The 23,976-nt window shown below is 51.1% G+C and overlaps 1 protein-coding gene and 1 pseudogene across 4 annotated transcripts; both read right to left on the bottom strand.

The window, feature by feature from the left end:
- Positions 1-583: 583 nt before the first annotated feature.
- Positions 584-2,170, bottom strand: LOC118669037 (annotated as a pseudogene).
- On the bottom strand, positions 899-22,330 carry CUNH15orf39 (chromosome unknown C15orf39 homolog). 4 transcript variants are annotated; one of them, XM_036349372.1, is made up of 6 exons: positions 22,138-22,330; positions 15,277-17,957; positions 4,491-4,648; positions 3,513-3,555; positions 2,376-2,444; positions 899-1,232 (listed from the first exon to the last, which is right to left on the bottom strand). In XM_036349372.1, the coding sequence occupies exons 2-5, from the start codon at positions 17,903-17,905 to the stop codon at positions 2,389-2,391; spliced, it is 2,886 nt and encodes a 961-aa protein (XP_036205265.1). In that variant the 5' UTR covers positions 17,906-17,957; positions 22,138-22,330; the 3' UTR covers positions 899-1,232; positions 2,376-2,388. The 4 variants fall into 4 exon arrangements, with proteins under 4 accessions (XP_036205265.1, XP_036205272.1, XP_036205256.1 ...); XM_036349379.1 differs by lacking the exons at positions 899-1,232; positions 2,376-2,444; positions 3,513-3,555 and having other exon boundaries at positions 4,492-4,648; positions 15,225-17,957; positions 22,138-22,329; XM_036349363.1 differs by lacking the exons at positions 899-1,232; positions 2,376-2,444; positions 3,513-3,555; positions 4,491-4,648 and adding an exon at positions 12,003-13,295.
- Positions 22,331-23,976: the final 1,646 nt, after the last annotated feature.

Below are 23,976 nucleotides of genomic sequence, written 5' to 3'. Positions count from 1 at the left end.
AACTGCAGATTCCCCTTCCTTTTTTGGAGTTTGGAGGTGCCCAGATGAGGCCCAGCTGTGAAGCAATGCAAGCTGCTGTGGGGCCTTGGGCCTTCTCTTGAAAGTTCTGGGTCTGTCTGGCCCAGCTGCAATTTGTTAGGTAATTTTCAGGTTGCAAAGGGCCAGGGCATTCATATGCAAAAGCCTCTGCCGCAGCCTGGGTGGGGCGGGGTCTCAGGGAACCAAAGGGCGGAGCAAGCAGCTATGGCGGATCCTCAGCCCTGCCCTATGGGGCCCCGAGTCTCAGTGTCCCGGTAATTGCTGCAAGCACCTCTGAGGGAAAGCCGCCCTCAAGTTCCGAGTTCTGCCCGATGCCAGACAGTCCAGTTTCTCCCTGTATGTGTACTGGGTCCCCAGAGACTTCCCGGAACCAGAGTTCAGAGCAGTCAGGAACTTGTCACTCCCTCCCGATTCAAAAAGACAGCCGCATCCTCAGGTGCCAGCCCCTTTCCGCGCGCGCTCAAGCCTCCGTACGTCTGCACTTTACTTCCGCACCTCCTCTGAGTCTCCGTGTGCTTTTCTTTTTCCTTCTAGTTGTAGAATTTCCACTCAGCCAGCCTTCCTGTAGTTCTGGATGATGCCTGTTTTGTCTGTTTGTTGTATTTTTGAAGTTGTTGTGGGAGGCAGCAATTTCCGGTGTTTACCTATGCCACCATCTTGGTTTCTCCTACTTTGTAGATCTTAACTAGCCAGGCATTCCACTGCAACACTGTTGATGTTATCTATGATGTCATGAGGGTGGTGGCCATCAACATTGAAGCCCACAGACTGGGCAGTCCCCAGGATCTCTTTAATGATTCCAGAGAGTTCTCTAGCTAAAGATCAGTGCTGCATCTGTTGGGCAATGTTGATTATCTCATTAAAAGTGATATTTCCACTGTGCTTAATTTTTTTTTGCTTCTTTCTAACTCTCCATAGTTCTTTGAGAGCTTTGATGAGCAGGGCAGAAGCAGGAGGCACTAACTCAATCTGGGCCTGTCTGTTCTGATGTCAGTTTCACTGTAATTCTCAGACTCTTCCAATCGCTGGTTGCTTTGGCCATGCCATCACCAGCCCTTTCTGGAGACAGGCCCAGGGGGCCGATCTTGGGGCCCAAGGCAAACGTGGCACTCACTCCCCCACGAGTGCACCTGGTGTCAGATGAACCCACATTCGGGAGGACCAAAGAAAGTTGCACCTGAGCCTTCTCCAAGCTGAAAGCCAAAATCTCAATAAGTATTAAATACATGTTGAATTTATAATAGAATATATACGTAAAATAATAACATGGTCCATAAAATCATACAGGATTTTCCTTCACTTTCTTATGGAGAAAAATTACTGCAATGAGAATATCTTTTTTAAAAGTCACCTTCCTACCCTAGCTGGTTTTGCTCAGTGGATAGAGCATCAGCCCATGGACTGAAGGGTCCTGGGTTCAATTCCGGTCAAGGGCACGTACCTCAGTTGCAGACCCCATCCCCGGTCCAGGCATGTGTGTGAGGCAAACAAATATTTTTCTGTCTTGCCCTAGCCAGTTTGGCACAGTGGATAGAGCGTTGGCCTGCGGACTGAAAGGTCCCAGGTTCGATTCCGGCCAAGGGCACATGCCCAGGCTACGGGCTTGGTCCCCAATGGGGGCCGTGCAGAAGTCAGCCAATCAATGACTCTCTCATCATTGATGTTTCTATCTCTTCCTCCTTCTCCCTTCCTCTCTTAAATCAATAAAGAAATATATTTTAAGAAAAAAATAAAAAATAAATATTTTTCTGTCTTTTCCCTTCCCTTCCACTCTCTCTAAAAAAAAAAAATCAATGGAAAAATGTCCTCAGGTGAGGATTAACAACAACAAAAAGTCACCTTCATTATTTTTTGTAAAGATAGATTAAAACGTGATTTTCGCCCTAACATTAATCAATATGCCTTCCACCTCTTAAGTGTACATGAATAGTTATAAAACTTCCTTGGCTCAGAATATAAAATTGCTTTCCACGGTTTCACATTATTATAGGTATCTACTGATCATACACTCAATCACCTTACCATTGAAAACAGTAGTGTAGAAAGAAACCCATACTGCTGAGATAATACAACTATTTTTAGAGAGGAGCAGTCATAGTATAATTATACTTCTCTGTTTCACTTCCTCCATATCTCCATAACATCTATCAACCAAAATGTTTGTTTAGAGCCCATACTTCCTGGTTCACAAGTTAAAAATAATAGATAGGTTTTAAGTTAAATAATTCACCAAAGATTTACAGAATACCTATTATGTAGAAAGCACTGTTGGGGACACAAAAATTAAGACATAATTTTCATTTTCTGGAACTCATGATTAAATGCACAACACATACCTAAACAGCTCCATTACAAGGCTGATTGTGTGAGTGCTAAAAAACTTCCAGCAAGGTTTAAGCAGAGCTCTATAGAGAGAGAGAGATGAATTTAATCAAAGAGTTATCTAAGAAGCTTCAAACGAGAGATGGGTTTCTATTTGGTCTTTTTAAAATCAAGCAATAACATTCAAGATTTTCAATAATAATTATTTTTGAGTAAATAATTTAATTTGTCTTAAATATTTTATTCAGTAGTATTGCAACAGAATTGGATTTTTCCCATTGAAAAGGTATTGTTCAACATGGGAGGATGGGAAGAGATCAACCAAAGAATATATATGCATATATGCATAGCCCATGGACATAGATAATAATGTCTAGGAGGGCCGTAGCCGGTTTTGCTCAGTGGATAGAGCGTCGGCCTGCAGACTGAAGGGTCCCAGGTTCAATTCCTGTCAAAGGCACATGCCCAGGTTATGGACTCGATCCCCAGTAGGGGGCGTGCAGGAGGCAGCTGATCAATGATTCTCATCATTTCTATCTCTCTCTCCCTCTCCCTTCCTCTCTGAAATCAATAAAATATATATTTTAAAAAGTATAACAGTTACAAAGAAAGTGAAGGCTTTATATGAAGAAAACCACAAAATTTTATCAAGAGATATAAATGATCTTAAAAAAAGATGTAGAAAAAGACCACGGTCCTGGATGAAACACCTCAACACTGTAAAAATGTCAATGCTTTACAAAATCATTTATAGATTTAACAAGTTCCAATCAAAATCTCAATTTTTTTAAAAATGTTTTTATTGATTTCAGACAGGAAGGGAGAGGGAGAGATAGAAATATCAATAATGAGAGAGAATCATTGATCGGCTGCCTCCTGCATGCTCTAGCCCTCTACCATGGCATGTGCCCTGACCGGGAATTGAACCATGACCTTCTGGTTTATGCGTCGATGCTCAATCACTGAGCCATGCCAGTCGGACATCAATAAGTTATATTGGAACTTGGAAAACAATTCTAAAGCTCATCTGAAAAAAAAATCTACTAATGGGAATAGTCAAGATATTTGTTTGCAGTAATTTCTCATAAGTATTAAGATATTTTTAAAAACAAAAAAATCTTTTTAGTTAAATGGATTTTTTTTTAACTCACCTTGAAACACAGGGAAATGTGTTTTCCAGACAAAACTTGTGGCCTATAATTGAGAAGAAAAATTTTGTATGTTCAAGGGAAAGATACAATATGTCCAATAATCTATATTTACTTACAATTATACTCCCAGAGAAAGGCTAGGTACATATAAATGGGTTACCCAATTTTTACAGAAATTTGTTTAGCATACTTATAGTACATTAAAAGGGAAAATACTGAACCAAAAATAAAATTCAGGGCCCTAGATGAATTTTTCTTCCATACCACCTCCTCTTGCAATACTGGCTTCTTCCAGGTATATGGTGAAAGGTCTAAATCAGATCTTGAAACATTTGCTTTTCAAGTAAACTCTATCAACATTTCTATATTTAGATACTTCTGTTACTGTCTTAACTAGTTAATATTAAAATAGGGAAAAAGCAAAGGGAAGGCCAGGCATTATAAGCATGGTCATCTGGGCAGCTTCACTAGAAAGCTGCAGTTTCACGCTCCCCACTGGTCCATTCCCTGCAAATCACTGGGGAAGGGTTCCAACAAAGGGGAAATGGACGCATGTGCAGTGAAGTTGGAATGATCTAGGGAAGGTGCTTGCCTGCCAGTCTAACCTGGAAACAAAGATCACTGACTAGGAGGGTGGTCCCTATGCAAGCCCCTGAAAATATGGGAATACATAATCCCCAGACAGAGGATCCTCTCTCTTGTTCCTCTTGCTTCGCTCCTGCTTCCTTGCACTTGTTTGTGCCCTCTCCATAGCTGTGTGGTCTAGAAGTCACACCCCACATGCAATGGACTGCAGCTGGGAACACAAGGTAAGCTAGCTGGGCTGGACTGTGCTTTCATATGGAATGGAGGCTCTGGCCAGTGGCTTTAATCCTAGATCTACTGGAGAAGAAATGGGACTTTTTCCTTGGTGGGATGGAAATAGTACCTTGGAAACTCAGGGGTTTAATTCAATAGAAATAAAACTTTCCACAATACCTTATCCTCCCGCGGGGGCATCCGGAAATTCTTATTCCAGCGGCATCCCAAGAAGCACACTTCCACAGGTAACCAGTGGGGACATGGAGGACCCCCTACTGGTGACACTTCCTTGAAGATTCTGGGCTGCCATGACCTAACACTGGATATGCTGAACACTGTAGGACAGATGAAAGGACCACATTCATTTCAGCTTAAAATAACTTGCATAGAGGGGTGGGAAAAGTCTGAAATGACAGATGCCAATGAAGTACATTTTAAAAAGAGAAAATTATGATAAGACAGGAGTGAAAGCAAATGGGGAACATGCAGAAAGAAGTATGGCATTACAAACTGCTACTATTTAAAAAAAACTTCCTCTTTTAATGTATTACAGAAATCATCAGTTTTGTAATTACTGAACTTAACAGTTAAGCAACAAATTATGGGGGAAAATTAAATAATATTTTTATTTAATTAATTGATTAATTGATTTAATTAATTAATTGATTTAATCAATTTAATTAATTGATTTCAGAGAGGAAGGGAGAGGGAGAGGAAGAGATAGAAACATCAATGATGAGAATCATTAATCAGCTGCCTTCTGCATGCTCCACACTGGGGATCGAGCTCGCAACCTGGGCATCTGTCCTGACCAGGAATCGAGCCATGACCTCTTGGTTCATAGGTCAACACTCCACCATTGAGCCATGCTGGCTGGGCTATATGTACTTTTACAAAACATATTTGTATTTAAATATTTCATGGGAAACCCACTTGGGTACACTCACTGCTGAACTTTGCTTTTGCTTAAAAAATTTTTTTTTCATTAAAACCAACCTCTTGAGCCTGGCTGGTGTGGCTCAGTGGTTGAGTGTCAAACTAAGAACCAATATGTCATTGGTTCATTCCCAGTTTGGGCACATTGCCTGGGTTGAGGGCGTGATCCTCAGTTGAGGGTGTGCAGGAGACAGCCAATCGATGTTTCTATCTCTCTATCCCTCTTTCTTCCTCACTCTCTAAAATAAAAAAAAAAATATGGAGAAACCAAGATGGCAGCATAGATAAACACCGGAAATTGCTGCCTTGCACAGCCATTTCAAAAATACAACGAAAAGACAAAACAGACATCATCCAGAAACACAGGAAGGCTGGCTGAGTGGAAATTCTACAATTAGAAGGAAAAAGAAAAGCACACTGAGACTCAGAGGAGGCGCGGAAGTAAAGTGCAGAGGTATGGAGGCGCACAGGGAAAGGGCTGGCAGCTGAGGACACAGTTGTCTTTTTCAGTCCGGAGGGAGTCTCAAGCTCCCGACTGCTCTGAACTCCAGTTCCGGGTGAGTCTCTGGGGACCCAGACTCATACGGGAGAAACTGGACTGTCTGGCATCGGTCAGAACTCGAGGGCGGCTTTCTCTCAGAGGTGCTTGCAGCGATTACCGGGACACTGAGAAGCAGGGCCTCTTAGGGCAGGACTGAGGAGCAGCCATAGCTGCTTGCTCCACCCTGTCGATCCCCTGAGACCCCGCCCCACCCAAGCTGTGCACAGAGGCTTTTGCACATGAAAGGCCTGGCCCCTTGGCAATCTGAAAATTACCTAACAAACTGCAGCTGGGTCAGAGAAAGCCAGAACATCCAAAAGAAGGCCCAAGACCCCACAACAGCTTGCATTGCTTCACAGCTGGGCTCCTGCTGGGTAGCCTCAGGCAGAGGCTAAATTAGCACTTCCTTAGAGATCCAAGAGCCAGTGTACCCAGTGGTCAGAGTGGGACCATCCAGATTACAACTCCTCAGATCCATTAGGGACACACTCAGGGGGCAGACTCAGTGAGCACCAAAGCCCCACTGTAGCAAGTCTTGCCTCAGAAGGGTGTCTCCAGCACAGAAGTTCTCCCACTGCAGACACAGCTGATTCTCACAGCCAATTGGCCTGGAGGTCAATTCCTCCCAGTGATACCTACAACAATCAAGGCTTAACTACAACAAGACTGTGCACAAAGCCCACAAAGGGGTGCACCAAGAGTGTCCACCTCTGGTAATTGGGGAGGCTGAACCACTGAGCCCTATAGGACACCTAGCACAGAAAGCCACTCAATCAACACAGGGAAGCATAAAAAATGTGGACACAAAGAAACAGGTCACAGATGACAGAAATGGAGGAAAGCAAACTACTGGATATAGAGTTCAAAATCACACTTATAAGATTTTTCAAGAATTTAGTAAGACCCTCAATAAGTCTGGTGAAACCACCAATAAACTTAGTGAGACCCTCAAGAAATCTAGTGAGACCCTCGAGGTTATGAAAAAGGACCAACTAGAAATTAAGCATACACTGACTGAAATAAAGGATATTATGCAGAGTTCCAACAGCAGACTAGATGATTGCAAGAATTAAGTCAAAGATTTGAAATACGAAGAAGCAAAAAACACCCAACCGGAAAAGCAAAAAGAAAAAAGATTCCAAAAATATGAAGATAGTGTAAGGAGCCTCTGGGACAACTTCAAGCGTACCAACATCCGAATTATAGGGGTGCCAGAAGAAGAGAGAGAGCAAGATATTGAAAACCTACTTGAAGAAATAATGACAGAAAACTTCCCCTACCTGGTGAAAGAAATAGACTTACAAGTCCTGGAAGTGCAGAGAACCCCAAACAAAAGGAATCCAAAGAAGACCACACCAAGACACATCATAATTAAAATGCCAAGAGCAAAAGACAAAGAAAGAATCTTAAAAGCAGCAAGAGAAAAACAGTCAGTTACCTACAGGGGCGTACCCATACAACGGTCAGCTGATTTCTCAACAGAAACTTTGCAGGCCAGAAGGGAGTGGCAAGAAATATTCAAAGTGGCCCAAACCGGTTTGGCTCAGTGGATAGAGCGTCGGCCTGCGGACTCAAGGGTCCCAGGTTCGATTCCGGTCGGGGGCATGTACCTTGGTTCCAGGCATATCCCCAGCAGGGAGTGTGCAGGAGGCAGCTGATCGATGTTTCTCTCTCATCAATGTTTCTAACTCTCTCTCTTCCTTCCTCTCTGTAAAAAAATCAATAAAATATATTTAAAAAAAAACAAAGAAATATTCAAAGTGATGAATAGCAAGAACCTATAACCAAGATTACTTTACCCAGCAAAGCTATCATTCAGAATTGAAGGTCAGATAAAGAGCTTCACAGATAAGGAAAAGCTAAAGGAGTTCATCACCACCAAACCGGTATTATATGAAATGTTGAAGTGTATCCTTTAAGAAGAGGAAGAAGAAGAAAAAGGTAAAGATAGAAATTATGAACAATAAATACACATCTATCAACAAGTGAATCTAAAAGTCAAGTGAATAAATAATCTGATGAACAGAATAAACTGGTGAATATAATAGAATCAGAGGCATAGAAAGGGAGTGGACTGAGTATTCTCGGGGGGGAAAGGGGTGTGGGGGATGCTGGAAGAGACTGGACAAAAATCGTACACCTATGGATGAGGACAGTGGGGAGGGGGGTAAGGGCAGAGGGTGGGATGGGAACCGGGTGGAGGGGAGCTACGGGGGGAAAAAAGAGGAACAACTGTAATAATCTGAACAATAAAGATTTAATTAAAAAATAAAAATAAAAGAAAATAAAAAATATATTAAAAATAATAAAAAATGACCAGTCTCTTGAGATTATACAAAGGAACTAAAATCAGATTATGCAGATTTAGGCAGGGGAAGCTGGGAATGAATAACTAATGTAAGTTTGGTAACATGCTACACGGTGCAGTTTCCTGCTACAGTAGAGAGGCCAAGAAACCCAATAAATGGGTTGAGCACTGGAATATTTGCACATGGTAGTCATCCAACATTAATTCAACAGCTAATGGCTCTATGCAACCTTCCTCACATTCCTCCAGGCCTCTGACAAGTCATCCTTTCAACCTATGAGACCCTCCGCTCTCCCCCAAATAAATTGTGTGGGTGGTAAAATCACCCTCACAAAGTACATGGCTCACACTTCCGCACCTTGGAATGAGCTGTTCCCAAGATGGGGAAAGGTGCCCTGCCAGGGAAGTCACATGAAGTGGTCTTTCTTGAGGCCCAACTTGAGCTTGCAGCTCCGATGACAAAGATGCAGTGGATAGGACACAGGCAGCCTCTGGAGAACAGCTGATGAGGCAGAGGATGGAGCCCTTGAAGCAAGCTTCGCTGTGCCCTGCCCCCTGAGGGAGGCCTGGTAATCATAAGAGCGGCTACTTAAGGTTTTTCCAAGGGACTCAAGGGCTCAACACCCCCTTCCCAGGAGCTTACCTATCCCCGTCTCACTGCCCAGAGATTTTGGGGCTTGAGAACTGAGTCCCTCTAGGATAGAGGCAGGGGTCCTGCAGGCACAGTGACCAGACTAGGCTAACGCTGGGGTGTCAGATGGGGTGGATACCTCCACTGAGGCAGGAGCCTTCGAGGGAACAGTAGTCAGAATACTCAGGGCTGGTGTCCCTACAGAGATGGCAGTGTACCCGTTGAGCTCCCCATCTGCCAGCCGCCCTAATCCAGTCCAGGACTGCTTCCAGACAAGGAGAAAACAGGAGGAGCTCTGCAACGACTTTCTCTGCTCTGGGGCCCGAGGTTGGGCTGGATGCTCCCCTTTAGGGTGGGGACTGAGGGAACTGCTACAGACATGGCCTGGAGAATAAAGGGCAGAAGCAGGGCGCAGGCCACAGGCTGTAGTGTGCCCACAGCTTCCCTCATACCCACACTTACTGAAGAAGTACCCAGTTGAGGAAGCCCAGGCCTCAGGGGCATTAGACTAGGCTGGAAGGCTGCCCCATGGGCTAGAGGCACCACTTGTCTTATCAGGGGGCTGTGGGGTCAGAAGAGGCACACTCAGTGAGGTCAGAGTTGGGCCTTGCTCGATTCCTGAGGGAGTTGAGGGACACCCAGCCCATTCACCTCAACCCCTCAATGAGAACAAGGCAGGACAGGAAGCACCCGGAGGTTATCAAAGGTGCTGATAATCACCCGCAGACATAGCCCTGCTCTCCTCTTCCTTCTAGAGCTGTCTTCTCACTTACCTTTCAGGCCTAACTCCTGGCACAAAGCTAGCTGGTTGGGCCCCTCAACCTTTTTACTGAGCCATGGTGCCAAGTGGGACAGCCAGGAGGCAGAGCCTCACTCAAGCTGGAGCCTTGAGCACCACCCTCCTGATTAAATCAGGGCAAGAGACTCATGAGTTGCTTAGCAAGGTCACCTGAGGCAGAGAGCAAGCCCAGCCAGGGCAGGTCTGGGTGAGGCAATAGAGGTAGAGCTGAGCCAGGTGCAGACATTTCAGGTCCTGGCCTCCCACTGGCACAGGGCCCTCAGGACTGGCTCAGGTCTTGACACAGCCCCTTACTTGATGTGACCATCAGCAAGTTCCTGGGCCTCTGCTTCCCCATCTGTAACCTAGTGGGGATGGTCCGTGTTGCTCAAAATATGGTCCCTAAACATCTCAGGATCACTTAAGCAGTTTGATTACAACCCAGACTCCTGGGCTCTGCCTAAGCTAGTTCTCGATGGGGCCCTGGAAACCATTTCCCAGGTTATTTTGTTTGAGAAATCCTGCTTGGGTGCAACCCTGCCCTGAAGCTTTGGACGATTACAGGGGGAACTATGGGGCCAGAAAGCCACAGTCAACCAAGGCTGAGTGGGCCCTATTCCTTTACTTGAGGGGTGGGGTTACCAGCACACCTCGCTCCCTACACACACACCTTCCTTGCCATCAACACTCTTACCGAAGAATGGAACAGGCTTGGTGAAAACTGTGCGGGCTGGTAGCACCGCCTCCCTCACACAGAAGTCTTAGGCAGCTCTGTTCCTGCCCGACCTCGCGCTGGGGCTCCTCGGACACTGTCATCTCTCCTGCAGACTGGGGCTCCCAGGACAGTTTGCCATGGGGAGCAGCCACCTCTCCCCACCATATGCAGCTCTACACGACTCTCACCCAGGTTCTGCACCATTATGGTTCTCTAGGGCACAGTGAACAGATGGGTGTGGGTGCTGAGCAGCCCTGCTATGTAGAGGCCTCAGACCCTGCCTGTAACCACGGCAATATTAGCATTAAGTATGCCTGTCATGGAGCAGGGGCACAATAGGTGTGCAAAGGAGTGTGAGGGAGAAAGGGAGGGAAAAGGAAGGAAAAGAGCTAGGAAATAGCCAAGTCCAGCAAGGCCCTGGCAGTGAGTGAGGTGGGTGAGGCTGTCCTTAGCCTGGGGATTCAGAGCAATTCCACGTGTCACAATCCCTTTTCCTCCTATGTAAGTAGCCACAATTCTCTCTACACTTGAGTTTTCTGTAGACATGGTCTCCTCCGCCCCCACCCCACTCTCCACGTTCCAGGAGTGAATGAGTTGATGTGCAACAAGCTGGAACCATGTTTTCTGGCCCCAACCCTCCTGTTGAGTTTCCTGTACCCGACTTACAATATTTTCCTTTCCCAAACACTCCTCTAAGCCTTTGTACATGCTGTTCAACTCACACTGCACTTTACACGTTTTACCCACCTTGTCCTGCTGGTCTTCAAGGCCCAATTTAGGGAGCAACTCTTCTGGGGCCCATGATAACTTCTCATCCCCAGACTAGCACACGGCCCTCCTGCGCTTCCACAGCATCCTTCCCCCAGGTTGTCACTGTGGTGACCAGTGTTGGAGTTGCCTATTTCCAGCCCGTCCATTACTGCTGGTGAGTGCTGCCACTCCAAACCTCGTCCAGTACAAGACCAGCCTCTAGCTGTAGGAGCCACAATATAGTTTGTGTACAGGAAGGATGGTATAACAGCTCAGTGAAACCCACAAAATGAGGGTCAATCCTGGGCAGGTCTGACCTGCCCTAGTGGCCTGGTCCTGGAGCAGCTAGAGTGGAAACCACACCCAGGAAGCCACCTCAGCAACTCTGAGAACCTCTGTGGAAATAGAGCCCGCTAGGGTGAGAGGGGCCCTGGCTGGTGTGCTCAGTGGTTAGACCATCAACCTGCACACTGGAGGGTAGAGGGTTCAATTACCAGTCAAGGCCACATGGCTGGGTTGCAGGTTCGATCCCCACCCCCCACCAGGCCCATGCGGGAAGCAACCAATGGACGTGCCTCTCATGTGGACGTTCTCTTCCCCTTCTGCTCTAAAAAATCAATGGAAAAAATATCCTCTGTGAGGAAAGAAAAGCGTGGGAGGGGCTGTCCCTCAACAGGCTAAATCACCAGCATGGAGAGTGGAGAACAGTTCTGTTCTTAGACCTTGGTGGGTACATCCTTGGTCCTGAGGGATGTGTGCTGGGGTCTGGTGACCATTTCTCACAGGACAGTGGACTATAGACCAGCAACCACCAGAACCCAGAAGGGTCTCAGGGGCCTTTCCTGAGCAGGGAAGTGGCTGCCCAGTGAGTTTGTGACAAGGGCCCCCACGGCCAGAGCTAGCTGGGACAAGGTTACTGGAGAGCCTTCTGGGCTGGGAGCAGGGACAGCTGCAGCCCTTCAGTGAAGGGCTAAGCACCTGGTGATGACATACTAAACCTACAACCCCCAAACACACAGCCAGCCAGGTCCCAGATCCAAAACCCAAATGCTTTAATGTTTATGGCCTGCCTCCAGGGACCACAGCCTTATTACAAACCCTAACTAGGCCAAGGGTCCAGCTTGCCAGCCTCTGGGCTCAAGGCAGTAACCCACAGTAGGCCTGGCTGATGGGGCTCCAGGTCGTTGGTCCACATCTTCAGAGATCTTCCAGGACTGAGCTGTCTGTCATCCAGCCTGCCCTTTCTAGTCCCTGCAGCTGCCTGGCTTCTAGCAAACACACAATTTCCTTGGGATAATGCACTGGGAGAGGCTGGTAGCTCAGGGAAGTCACTGGTGTCAATTTAGGACAGGCTTGGGACCTCCCAGGGGTAAGAGCAGCAGGCCCAGAACAAAGATGCCAGCCCCAGGCTCCCTCAGGGAGCTACAGGCTGTGTTTTAGGGCCACACCCCAAATACTGGGGCCAAGTGTTCCTGGGGGATGACTCTAGAAACTCTGGGCGTATTGTACACTGTTTCACTCCAAGATAACCAAGTTCTGTGACACAGTAAGACTTTCTGGAGGAAGGCTCTGTTTGCCTCAGCCTCAAACTCCAGGCACTGGCTGGGATCTGGGCCCCTGTCCTGTGGAGGGAGCAGAGCAAACCGTAAATGGTGTGTCAGGCATCCCCCCACACCTGTGAGGTAGGCTGCATTGTCCTGTTTTACAAATGGGTAAATAAGGGCTCCTGAGAGGAAGTGACTTGCTCAGTTACACAGCAAGAAACAGAGGAGCCAGATCCGAGCCCAAGCTGGTGGAGCTCCCAAGCCCACATGTCCTTTCTAATAAAGGACCTCACGCCAAGAGCTCAGGGACTCTCAGCCCAGCTTAGGGAGGAGGGCAGGGTAAGAACTAGAGAAGCTCCAAGGGCATGTCCACTCCTGGTGATTACCAGACAGTAGCTATCCAAACAGAACCAGCCACCAGAGCTACAGGTGATGGCTCTGGCCACCCAACAGCTGTGGGCAGGGTGAGGGCCGGGCTGCTCCTGAGGCCTTGTGGCCCCAAGTGGGAAGTGCCAGGCCAGTAAGCCAGGCAGTTTCCAGCAGGCTTCGGCAGTGAGCCCTCACTGTGGGGCTGGTGCTGGCATGGGGGGCAGGTGAGGCGCAGGACCCTCCCCCAGCAGTTGCCTCTGCTTTCTCCCAGCCAGGAGTTGGTAGCTTCCTTCCCGGCTTCCTGGCCTTGGGGATGGGTGATTTCTGAGCCAGGAATAGGCTCTCTGGCTCATCTCTGGCCATGATGGCTTCTGAGGAGGGCACAAATCCAGCCTCAGTATCAAAGTCACCTGGAAAATAAACACAGAGTCATGCTACAGACACCAACACCCTCATGTCCTATCTTCTGTCCTCCAAAGCCATCTAGACTAGTGATCCCACTGTGTCCCAGGCTAGGACAGCCCCAGCAGGGCCAAAGAAATCATGACCCTTCTTCCCTGCATGTGCCTGCTGGCCAGACCATTAAGCCAAGGGTGTGCTTCTCCCTAGGTAACGCCAGAGCTCTACCTCATGAGTGAGAGCACTACTCAGAAGAAGCTCTTTGGGTGCAAGGACAAGAGGAAAGGGGCCTGACAGAGGGCTGGGCTGCACAGAGTGCCATCATTTTTCTGCCACCAGAGCAGGAGCCCAAGCTCAGGCAGGGACTGCCCTGAAAGCAATGCCCAGAGGGAAGGGGGTGAAGGGAGCAGCAGAGGGCATGGGAGGGGGCTCCTGACCAACAGCACACCTGCTTGAAGAGAGGCTGCTAGGGGAGCATTGTCTTAAGGACACCACAGAAGGCTGGCACCACAAAGATGGGGGGTAAGGACCCAAAGTTCAGGGAAGGCATGGGGACAGGGGTACTAAAAGCTGGCTAACCACAGGAAACTGGGCCACAGTCATTCTCTCACCAGGTTCCAGACTCTTGCACACCAGTCAGAACAGGAGGGGACTGTGAAGTGGCTGAGCCCAACCCTCCAGCAGGCAGCCCAGGAAAAATAAACCCGTCTCTGGGCCCCAGATAGTCCAGCTGCACAGGGAGAAGGTGGTGTTGGGGTAGCCTTGCGTGATGCTGACACCCTCCCAAACTCTCTCTGAATAGAAAGCTCCCACTAACATTCTTTGTGCTCCATTAGGTCCAATGCCCCAGTTTCTTAAGTGCTGAGGGGCCAACAATGCTTATCACCCAGGCACCAAGCTCCACATAGGCCCCTTATGGCCTCAGCCCCTTCTCCACCCGACCTGGAGCCTGGACCAGGTAGGAGCCCAGGGCAAGGCTGCCAGGACAGGGAGGGGGCAAGAAAACAGTTCTAAGGAGACACAGCTCACATAGTGGCTTGGCAGTGAGAAGGCAGGGGAGCAAGGAGAGAGAGCAGGCCTCAATGTCAGAACTCCTGGGGTAGGAGAGGTAGCAATAGACACCACTGGGCACCATCACCAAAGTCATGGCAGAAGTGAGTAGGTACACACCATGCGACATGCAGAAGTCCCCAAGGGTGAGGTCTTAGCTACCTGAACTGATCAGATAACGCTCCAGAATGAAGAGAGCACGCTGGTGGGCAGTGTGCATAAGTTAGTTGGGAAAAGCAAACTGTAAAACAAGGTTCCAACTTATTGGGACACTTCCATGAATGCACACACCTGGAAAGACTGAAAACTGTACATTCAGAAGACCACAGTATTGGGGGGGAGGTGAGTCCCTGTTGGGTTTCAGGAATGAGGCACAGGATGAGTGAAATGAGTGAAAGTGCTATTCCCTGTGTGAAATGAGCTTAGGAGGAAGCTCATGAGTGTGGCTGGGGAGGAGTTAAGGGTCAGAGAGTCACCAAGTACAGAAGTCCAGCATGCAGTGGGTTATTTAGAGAAGGAGCTCAGAAGGCTCAGAGGCTGGGCAGGACAGACATGGGGAAATGACTTCAGATAACAAACAGGGCCTGGGCAGAGCTCCAGAGAAGCCTGCAGCAAAGGCAGAGAAGGCACAGCAGAGGAGGGTGGATCCAGAGGGGCACAGTACGAGGATGGCCAAGAAAGCATTTCCATGCAGAGTAACTGGTGTGTCCAGAGGCTTATAGAGGAGCCTATGAAGGCTCTCATTGATGCTGGGGATGAAGAATGGGGGCAGGGGTCATAGAGCCCACCCTGGAAGACTAGCCACTCCCCTCTGGCCCAGGTTCTAGGCCTCCCCAGCCTTTCCAGAGGCCCAGGAACCCCTAAACCCCTGGCTGTGAGCGCCTACACACCTGTCACTCGCGCACACAGCTCCGGTGGCAATTGCAGCTGCCCCATGCTCACCCAACTGGCGGCGTACACAGTTGCGCCACTGCAGACCCAGCAGGTCGGGGTATATTTCAGGCAGCTGGCGCAGTGCCAGCAACTTCAGCATGCGTGAGGTGCAGCCGCGCAAGGCTCGCTCCCGCAGCGCCCTCTCCTCCGACAGTGTGGTGGGCCGGAGCTCCACGCGGTGCTCCTGTAGCACGTGGTCCACAGAGGCGGGCGGCAGCCCCGGGAAGAGCCGCTCCTTCACCAGGTGGATGGGCACGAAGATGGCGCCGGCCCGCACCACGTGGGGGAAGGGGCACTGCTGCGTGCACACAAAGCGCTGCAACTGGGAGAGCAGCTTGCCCAACAGCCCCTGCACAGCCTGCCCATCCTGCCATGCTGCCCGGCCCCAAGGCCCAGCCGTCTCAAGCCATTCACGCAGCTTCTCGGGTGGGGAGTCAGCCACTGAGCCTGAGATGGCATCACACAGGGACTCATGCAGTCCTGCAAAGTGTTGCTCTGGGGAATCCACTGTGACAGGGGAAGTAGCTGGAGTTGGGGCCCGAGCTGGAGCAGGTGATGGAGACAGAGTAGGTGCTGGGCCGACCACAGATATACCTGGAAGACTGGACAGTGCCAGGTCAAAGCAAGCCACGGGCAAGGGCTGTCTGAGAATCTGTAGTCCAGTGGGCACAGATGTAGAGGTGGGTACAGGCTGGTCAGAGGCAGGGACCGAGGTGGGCACAGATGGGACCATGGTTGCAGACAAGGGTGCTGGCCGGAGGATCTTGAATTTTCGGAACATGAAGGCCACGGAACTGTGGAAGTTGGTTTTTGGGGTGGTCTCTGTAGTTGCTGACACCCCAGGGAGCTTGGAGACTGTGTTCCCCACACCTGACACACCCACAGCTACAGGGAGCTTGAAGTGCACCCTAGGACTAGGGACCTTGATAGGAAGAGGCTCTGTCATGGGCTTCTTCACACTCAAGTCCAGTGCTACTTCTTCCCTAAGTGGGCAATGCACCCCCAAAGGGGCCTCCTGGGTAGACAAGGTTCCCCTGGAGTCTTTGTCATGGATGCCCTTGGGGGCTGGGTCAGGCTCAGGTGTAGCCTCAGGTGTCTGCACATCCAGATAGTCACTGTAGGGGGCCAGGCTGAAGACATTGTCAATAATGGGCATGGGTGGAGAGCCAGGGGGAAGTGTGTCCTGGTTCTGTGGAAGAGATGGGTGCTCTTGGCCACAGGGGGGCAGTGCTGGTGGGGTGCGGGGATCTGGACTATCTCCAATAACAATGGGTGCCCCAGGGTGCTCATTGAGCTGTTCTTTCCTGCAGCTGGGCAGCCATATGGTCTCCTCACTTTCCTGCACTGGCTTCTCTACAGGCCTCACAGGCTCTGGGCACGGCTGACTGGCAGGCAAGGGCTGGCATGTTCGCTGGAAGGCACTGGGCTGTGGCATAGCCTGAACACTGTTCTGGGAAGGCACGGCCCCTCTGAGCCCCGGGGATGCTCCATAGAAAGAGAGGTCATCCCGTGCATAAGGAAAGCCCGGTGTCTGGGAGGCAAAGTCTAGTGGGCACCGTGGAGTGATAGGTGGCTCCAGCTTGAGGCCTGGTGAGGGAACTGGGAGGGGGATAGAGGGGTAGGAATAAATGTCCGGCCCCACTGGGGGCATACAAGGTGTCTGGGCTGTCTGCTGCCTCAGGTAGGGGCTATTCAGCCCACCAGTTAGGTACCCAACTCCCTTGTGCGCTCCCAGAGGCTGCGGTGGGGGCACTGAGCTGTAGCTGCTCTGCTTCTCTGGATAGTGACATGCTGGAGGGCAAGACAGAGCCTGTGGAGGGTGGGGCAGTGGGTAGGGGGAGGGCACTGTATCCTGATAGGCTGGGCCGAGGGGTTGAGCCAACTGGGTCCAAGGATTGGGGAGTCCCTCGGACAATCCCTGCTTGGGGTCCCCAGAGTAAGAACCTGCATACGTGGAGGCTAGGAAGCCTGTGCTGTGACTGGTCTGATACTTGTCCAGGAATGCCTGGCGAGGGGAAAAACTCCCTGAGGAGTCTTTGCCAGATCCCCCAACTGGCACCCCATGTAAGAAGGTACAATCCAGGGACTGGCCCTTGCCAGAAGCCAGAGTCAGAGAACAATGGGTGTTGGCTGGGGGTAATAGGGCCCCAGTCACCAGTGTCCAATCAACATCCAGTGACCTCTTTGCTGCTCCTTCCCCCAGGCAAGTTGAGAGTCCATAACACAGAGGGCTGCGATAGACAGGTTTGGGTGCTGCCAGTGGTGGGCTTGAGTAGGAATGAGTCTGGGGACTAAAGGGCAGGAGCTCAACAGGGCCAGAGTCCTGCACCTTCTCAGAGCTTCCTGCTGGTGGGCGATAGAGCAGGCAACTGGTCAACAGGCTGTCTTCCCGAAGTGGGGGTCCTGCTACGCTGGTAGGATACAAGGTTGGGTACGGGGTCCAGGAGGCCAACTGTCCAGACCCTGTTTGGGGAACACCCCCCATGGAGCAGGAGAAGTAGGCACCCTTGTAATTACAGGGGTCCTGGTTAGCAGCAGAGGGGCCCAAGCTGTGCCTGGGTCCTGAGTCGACCTCTAGACGGGGCAGCTTGCTGTACATCATAGGCCCCAGGGTGCCCCGTGGACGCTTCTCCGCCATCACTGTGAAAAGGCTTCAAGCCCTCCGGGGCCCCAGCTACTCAACTTCTGACCTGGGAGAAAGAGGGAGAGAGGCATGGATTATCAGAAGAACAGGCTACAGGCAAGTAATAGAGGGCAGTTGCTCTGACTGGCTCACTGCCACACCTAAGAACTTGGCACTTAGTAGATGTGCAGTAAAGACTCTACGCATTGAATGAATGCATGAGCCATCTAATGCAAAGGTTCGCAACTTTGGATTTTAAGCTGCAGAACCTTTTGTTAATGAATTCTTGTGCAGCAACTCCCACCTCCACTCCAGGAGCCCCTCTGTTTCACTTTCCTCCACATGATCCCCAAGACCCTTTCCTTAGGCTTTCAGACTTTACAGGGCAGTCTAAGGATCACTTTGTTGGCTAACCCCCTCCCTCATATACAGATAAGGAGACCCATTCAACCCCACCTAACTGGTGAGAGGCAGGCTTCTGACCTCCCATGACAAGCTTTTATTCCAAGATCCCACAGTGATCTCAAGATGCCCACTGCAGCCAAGATATGGAATTGGGCACTGTCTACAAATTCAGATTTCCTGTGACACTCTTTAGATCTGTTTCAGGAGAGGGCTATATATGCAAGCAGCCCGCATACACCGAAGCAGCCAGGAACAAAACACGAGGCAGACGTGTCCAGTTTGTCAGTTAATGAATTTAACAGGGAGCTTATGTACAGAAACACAGTCCTGTATGGCATCAAGAAAACACATGCCCACACCTTCCACCCACCCCAGACCATGTGCTTGTACATTCTTAGCAGTGAGAATGTGTGGGTAATCAAAGGGATCAGATGCCGAGATAATATTGAGAGAGAGAACTACTAAAGATCCTGTGATCAGCCCAGAGCTGTGTGTACATATTCCAGAGCTAACCCGGGGAGAGTGGAGGGGGTCAAGGGTCCAGGTTCACCCAGATATCAAGATGGCAGATTACCTTTAAGATGGAGTTCCACACAAGATCTGATCTGCCGATCTTATAAAAAAATAGCAAAGCCAGGCCTGGAACCCAGGTCCCTAGGCTCACAGCAACACATACTGCGCTTTGTTCTGGAGGGTGGTCCCTAAGGAGGTGACCAGGTGCATTACTACAAGCCACACCCTCCCACACTAACCCCACCAAGCCTGTCCTGCAGATGGTGCTGTGGCACCGGCAGGAAGGTCCCAAAATTGTAGGGGAGGAGAGCCAGTGTCCATCCCAGTCTTTAAGCTACATGGTGGCAGCACAGCACCAGGACAAGAAGGTGGGGAGGTGGGAGGATATGAATGTCCAGGCAGGGAGCCTCCAGAGGCCACACAGTGCTAGTTGGCAGCTACCCGCATTGTACTGATACTAAAACTGTGTGCCACTTTTGAATGTTGACCTGTGATCTGTGGAGGTCACGGCTCGATTCCAGTCAGGCACGTGTCTGGGTTGCCAATTAATGATTTTCTCTCATTGCTGATGTTTCTCTCTCTCCCTTCCTCTCTGAAATTAATAAAAATATATTTAAAAAGCAAACAAACAAACAGTGTGCCAGAGAAAGACTAAGGCCCTGAAGTAAAGCCAAGTAAAGGCTGGGATCCAGACTCAGAGAGGTCAAGCATGGGTTTCCAAAGGCAGTAGGTACCAGTAACCCATGAGAAGTCATGAGGTCAGTCTGCAAGGGCCACCTTGACCTGTCTCTACCCCCTCCCCGCTCCCCCCCACCCCCCCGGCACCCTGTTCTCCAAAACCCTCAGGTGGCTTAGAAAAAATGAATCAGCTCAATCTCGCTATGATTTAGGCCAGTGATGGCGAACCTTTTGAGCTCGGCGTGTCAGCACTTTGAAAAACCCTAACTTAACTCTGGTGCCGTGTCACATACAGAAATTTTTTGATATTTGCAACCATAGTAAAACAAAGATGTATATTTTTGATATTTATTTTATATATTTAAATGCCATTTAACAAAGAAAAATCAACCAAAAAAATAAGTTCGTGTGTCACCTCTGACACGCGCGTCATAGGTTCGCCATCACTGATTTAGGCCATGCATCGGGTATCACAGGTTTTTATCGCCAACAAGCAAAGAACAGAATCCTCTCCTCCTTTCTGACTGGTAGCCAATGGCAGCCACAGGCTGAGTTAGACCAGCATATTTTGGGGACAGGAAAAGTCAAAAGTAGTATGGGGACAAGTGTCCACTCCCATCCCAGAGTAACTGCACCAAAGAAGCCAGGTGGGACTCTCAGAAAGTTGGTTCATCTCTTGGCCAGAAACTGACACCTCAGTCAGCCTAGGGAAGGGATGCTCCAGAGAAGACAGGATGGGGCAGCAGGACCACAGTACCAATAGCAGTGCCCTATACTAGGGACCTGCATCCTAGGGCAGTGGTCGGCAAACTGCGGCTCGTGAGCCACAGGCAACTCTTTGGCCCCTGAGTGTGGCTCTTCCACAAAATACCGACTTCTGCGCATGGGCCACGAAGTTTCAATCGCACTGTACGTGCACGCCCTCACGTGGTATTTTGTGGAAGAGCCACACTCAAGGGGCCAAAGAGCCGCATGTGGCTCGTGAGCCGCAGTTTGCCAACCACGGTCCTAGGGGAATGCAGCTTTGCAAGAAAGAGTTGTATGGTTGTGGGTACTGAGCCTTGCCTCTGCCCTCGGGAGCTCTGGAGTTAATTAAGTGCTGGCTCCGTCTCACCTTCCCCACATGCTCCTTGGGGCCGCCTCCATATCCACTCCCAGGAGTCCTTCTTTCCTGGGCTCTGCCCACTGTGTGCCCTTTGCCTGGAGACTTCCTGAGAGACCCCCTAGGGACTCAGCCAAGAGATGTGAGGCCACCCCTGTTTAGGAAAGAGGGGTCTCCAGGGAGCCATCCGCGGGTTATGAAGGGTGTGGAGGTGACCTTACCTCCTGCCAGCAGGAGATGGAGAGCCCAGTATAGCGAAATCACTCTCCACTCAAGACAGTCGTCTCCTTCCCTGACACACATACTGAGGAAGCAAGCAATTGCCTGGAGGAAGGTGGGGACCCCAGGGGCAGGGTCACATTACCCTTTGGGCCACCACACTGTTTGGTAGTTCAAGGTGAAGCTGGGCTGGGAGGACCAACCTCAGCAAAGGCTCAGGGAAGAGTCTAGAAGAGCCCACCAGGGCCATTTCGGCCCTGCCCAGCGGGGTAGGCTAACCGCTCTGTTGCCCAATTCCCTCTTCCATCTATAGGGGTTGCCTGGATGGACGCTGGAAAAGATCAGGAAGGAAAGAGTGATCCTGCCCAGGTGTGGCCAATGTCTGGACATTCTCACAGGACTGAATAGGGCCTCATCCCCTGTTCTCATACTTCCCCCACCTGAGGCTCTGGGACCCTGCTATCTCTAAAACCGAACCTGGGCAGCCCAGGCTACAGTGGAGGAAGAAGGGTCACGGGATTGGCCTCCACCCGCTTTCTTCTACCTGCCCTGCCCAGAACTCTGGTGCCCGGGGCCCTCAGCCGACCTGGCTTTGCGGCTTCCGGAGGCACTGGGGCGCACGTGTACTCCAGCAGGCTGCCGTCACACATGCAAACCCGTGCCTGCAAGTACGTGCATGGCCCACATCTGCACACTCGCCTCTACAGAAGTGCGTTCTCTCTTGCTCAGGTCCTAGCACACGTGTGCACGCAGGCAGGCCCGCGCATCCAGCCCCACAGACAGACACCCAAAGACCAGCGGGAGATCCGCAGCAGGGGCGGCCCGGCCACAGAATCCGGGCGGCCACCGCCTCGGGATGAACCCGCCAGCCTGGGCTGCGGCCAGTGGGTGAGTCAATCCTGGCGAGGAAACCACAGGGCCATCCTGTCCCAGCAGGGTGCGTCCTTGGCCCCGCGGCGCCTCAGCGCCCGACGCCCACCAGGCCCAAGCCCTCCTACCCCCCCAGCTCCTCTCGGTCAGTTCACGAGCCAGGCCCCGCGGGAGGCCCGAGGGCTCGGCCCGCGCTCCTTCTCGCCAGCCCCGCGCCGGGGCCCCGCCAGAGCTCCAGGCGCTACCAAGTCCGGGGAGAGTCGGAGCAGCGGCGCGGCCAGCCCGTCCGCTGGGGGCCGGCGGCAGCCGGGAGCCATAGCACCTTCGCTCCGGCCCGCGCCCTCCGTTCCCCGGGCGGGCCGGTAGGGGCGCCCTGGGGCAGCGCCGCCCACCACTTCTCCACGCGCTTCCCGCAAACTCGGCCCAAGTTTCCGCGCCGGCCGAGCGGGTGAGCTCCTACCTGCAGGGCGTCAGGCGGGCCGCTGCTGCCGTCCCGGGCCGCGGCCACATCCTCCAGCGCCGCCGAGGCCGTGGGTTCTTGTCCGGCTGCGCCCTGCGCGGGAACTCGCGGTGAGCTCCGAGCCGGAGCCAACTTCCCCGCGGCCGCTTGCGTCGCTGCCGGGCGCCGTCTGCGGTCCCGAGCGGGGCGGGCTGGAGGCGGAGCGGGGGCGGGACGGCTAGCGGAGTTAGGGCAGAGCTTCTAGGAGCCTGCGCTCCCCTGGGCCCAGGGTGTGGAGGACCTGCGTGGTACAGCCCTCCTAGGCCCCGGCCGCTAGCGCTGTGCAGTGTCTGTACCCACCGCACTACGTCAACCAGTGCCGGTCGCGCCGATCACACGCCTCCATTCAGCCACTTCATTAGATCATTCATTCATTGTCACTTTCTAGCCAAGTGGCCTTGTGCATGCCACTTGACCTTGTTGAGCTTCAGTTTCCGTATTTTAGTACAACTGAAATTATATCATCGTGGTGTTGTTGTAAGGCTTAGAAGAGGTTGTATTAAACTATCTGGCACACAGTAGGTCCTCTGGCTCCCTTGACCAGTACTAGTGACATTAAGGAGCTGGAGAAGGGCTCCTGAGTCTCAGTGCAGCCAGTGAGGACAAATTCCAGACAGTTGTATCTCAGCTCCTGTTAGGGCACCACACCTGTTTGAGGAATGGGTGATTTCCCTATCCTTGTAGTGAGCCAGCAATGAGGGTACTGGGCAGGGGTGGGGGGTGTTTCTTAGTGGCCTGAATGGGTACCTCTGAACATTTTTGGCAAATCTCCCTCAATAAGACTGGCCTAAGCTGAGCATGTATGGCCTGGGAGGTAGGATGGGGTGAGCATTCCCAGCCAGGAATGGTATGTTGCTGAGAGAGGGGCTAGAGGGGTGGAAGGGCTGTTCCCATTTGCCCAACTCTCTGAGCCACCTGATTTGGGATGAGAAGCCCCGTGGTGCTGCTACCTTCTCTGAAGAAATCTGGTTAGTTCCTGGGCTGCCCAAGAACTGGGCACAGGCTTGTGAAGTGGAGGAGGTTGGGTACCAGTGGACATGCCAAAGGTCAAAGCAAGTTCGTGAGGTAAAACCATCCAGGCCACCTGCTCAGATCCCAAAGGTCACGGCTGCCTGAGTCAGAAGGCAGCGCAGGCCTGTGGCCCCAGGTTCCAAGAGTCCAGAAACTGCTGGAGCTAAGGTGGAGGCACTGGACACCACAGGTAGGAATAGGAAGAGGGAGTGGAGGTCATCTGGAAGGAAGGGAAAGTGTATCACTTAGTTGAGAGCTAGAGGGTCCTTAGAAATAGTCTGGAGGGATCTGGGGAGCAGAGACTCAGAGATAGTTGGGGCTTTACTAAGGTCACACAACAGACTAAGGGTCTTTCTGCAGTCACACCTTAGCATCAGGAAAGCACATCTGTGTGCTGACAACTAGGGGTCATGGCCAAGCCTCAGGTCACAGGCTGTTTGTTCTTTCCTACTCTTGCTCCTCACCAATTCTGCCTCCCCCACCTCCTCCAGCATACCACTCCTTGCCCCACTTTGCCTTGCTATTTGGGGCCTGGGAAGAGGGTAGTGTTCTCAACTCTTAGGTCTAGGACTCTCAGGTTTTGTGCTCAGTGGCCTGGTGTCCTCTCCAATCTCTCTGAGCCTGAGTGAGACCCATAAAGGCCAGATAAGCCTGATAAGACTCACCCCTACTGAGTCTTGTCTTAATTCAGGAATACTCACAAAGGTAGCTCACTTAATCAGTGCCTTGTCCATTCCATTCCTTTTCAGCATTGCTTAAACATGTTGGAATATAAAAGAAAGATACAGG

This window comes from Myotis myotis, unplaced genomic scaffold (assembly GCF_014108235.1).
Source record: "Myotis myotis isolate mMyoMyo1 unplaced genomic scaffold, mMyoMyo1.p scaffold_m19_p_1, whole genome shotgun sequence".
In the NCBI taxonomy this organism is placed as follows: domain Eukaryota; kingdom Metazoa; phylum Chordata; class Mammalia; order Chiroptera; family Vespertilionidae; genus Myotis; species Myotis myotis.
Note: the sequence above shows the minus strand (reverse complement) of the source record. Positions and strands in the feature narration are given on the sequence as shown.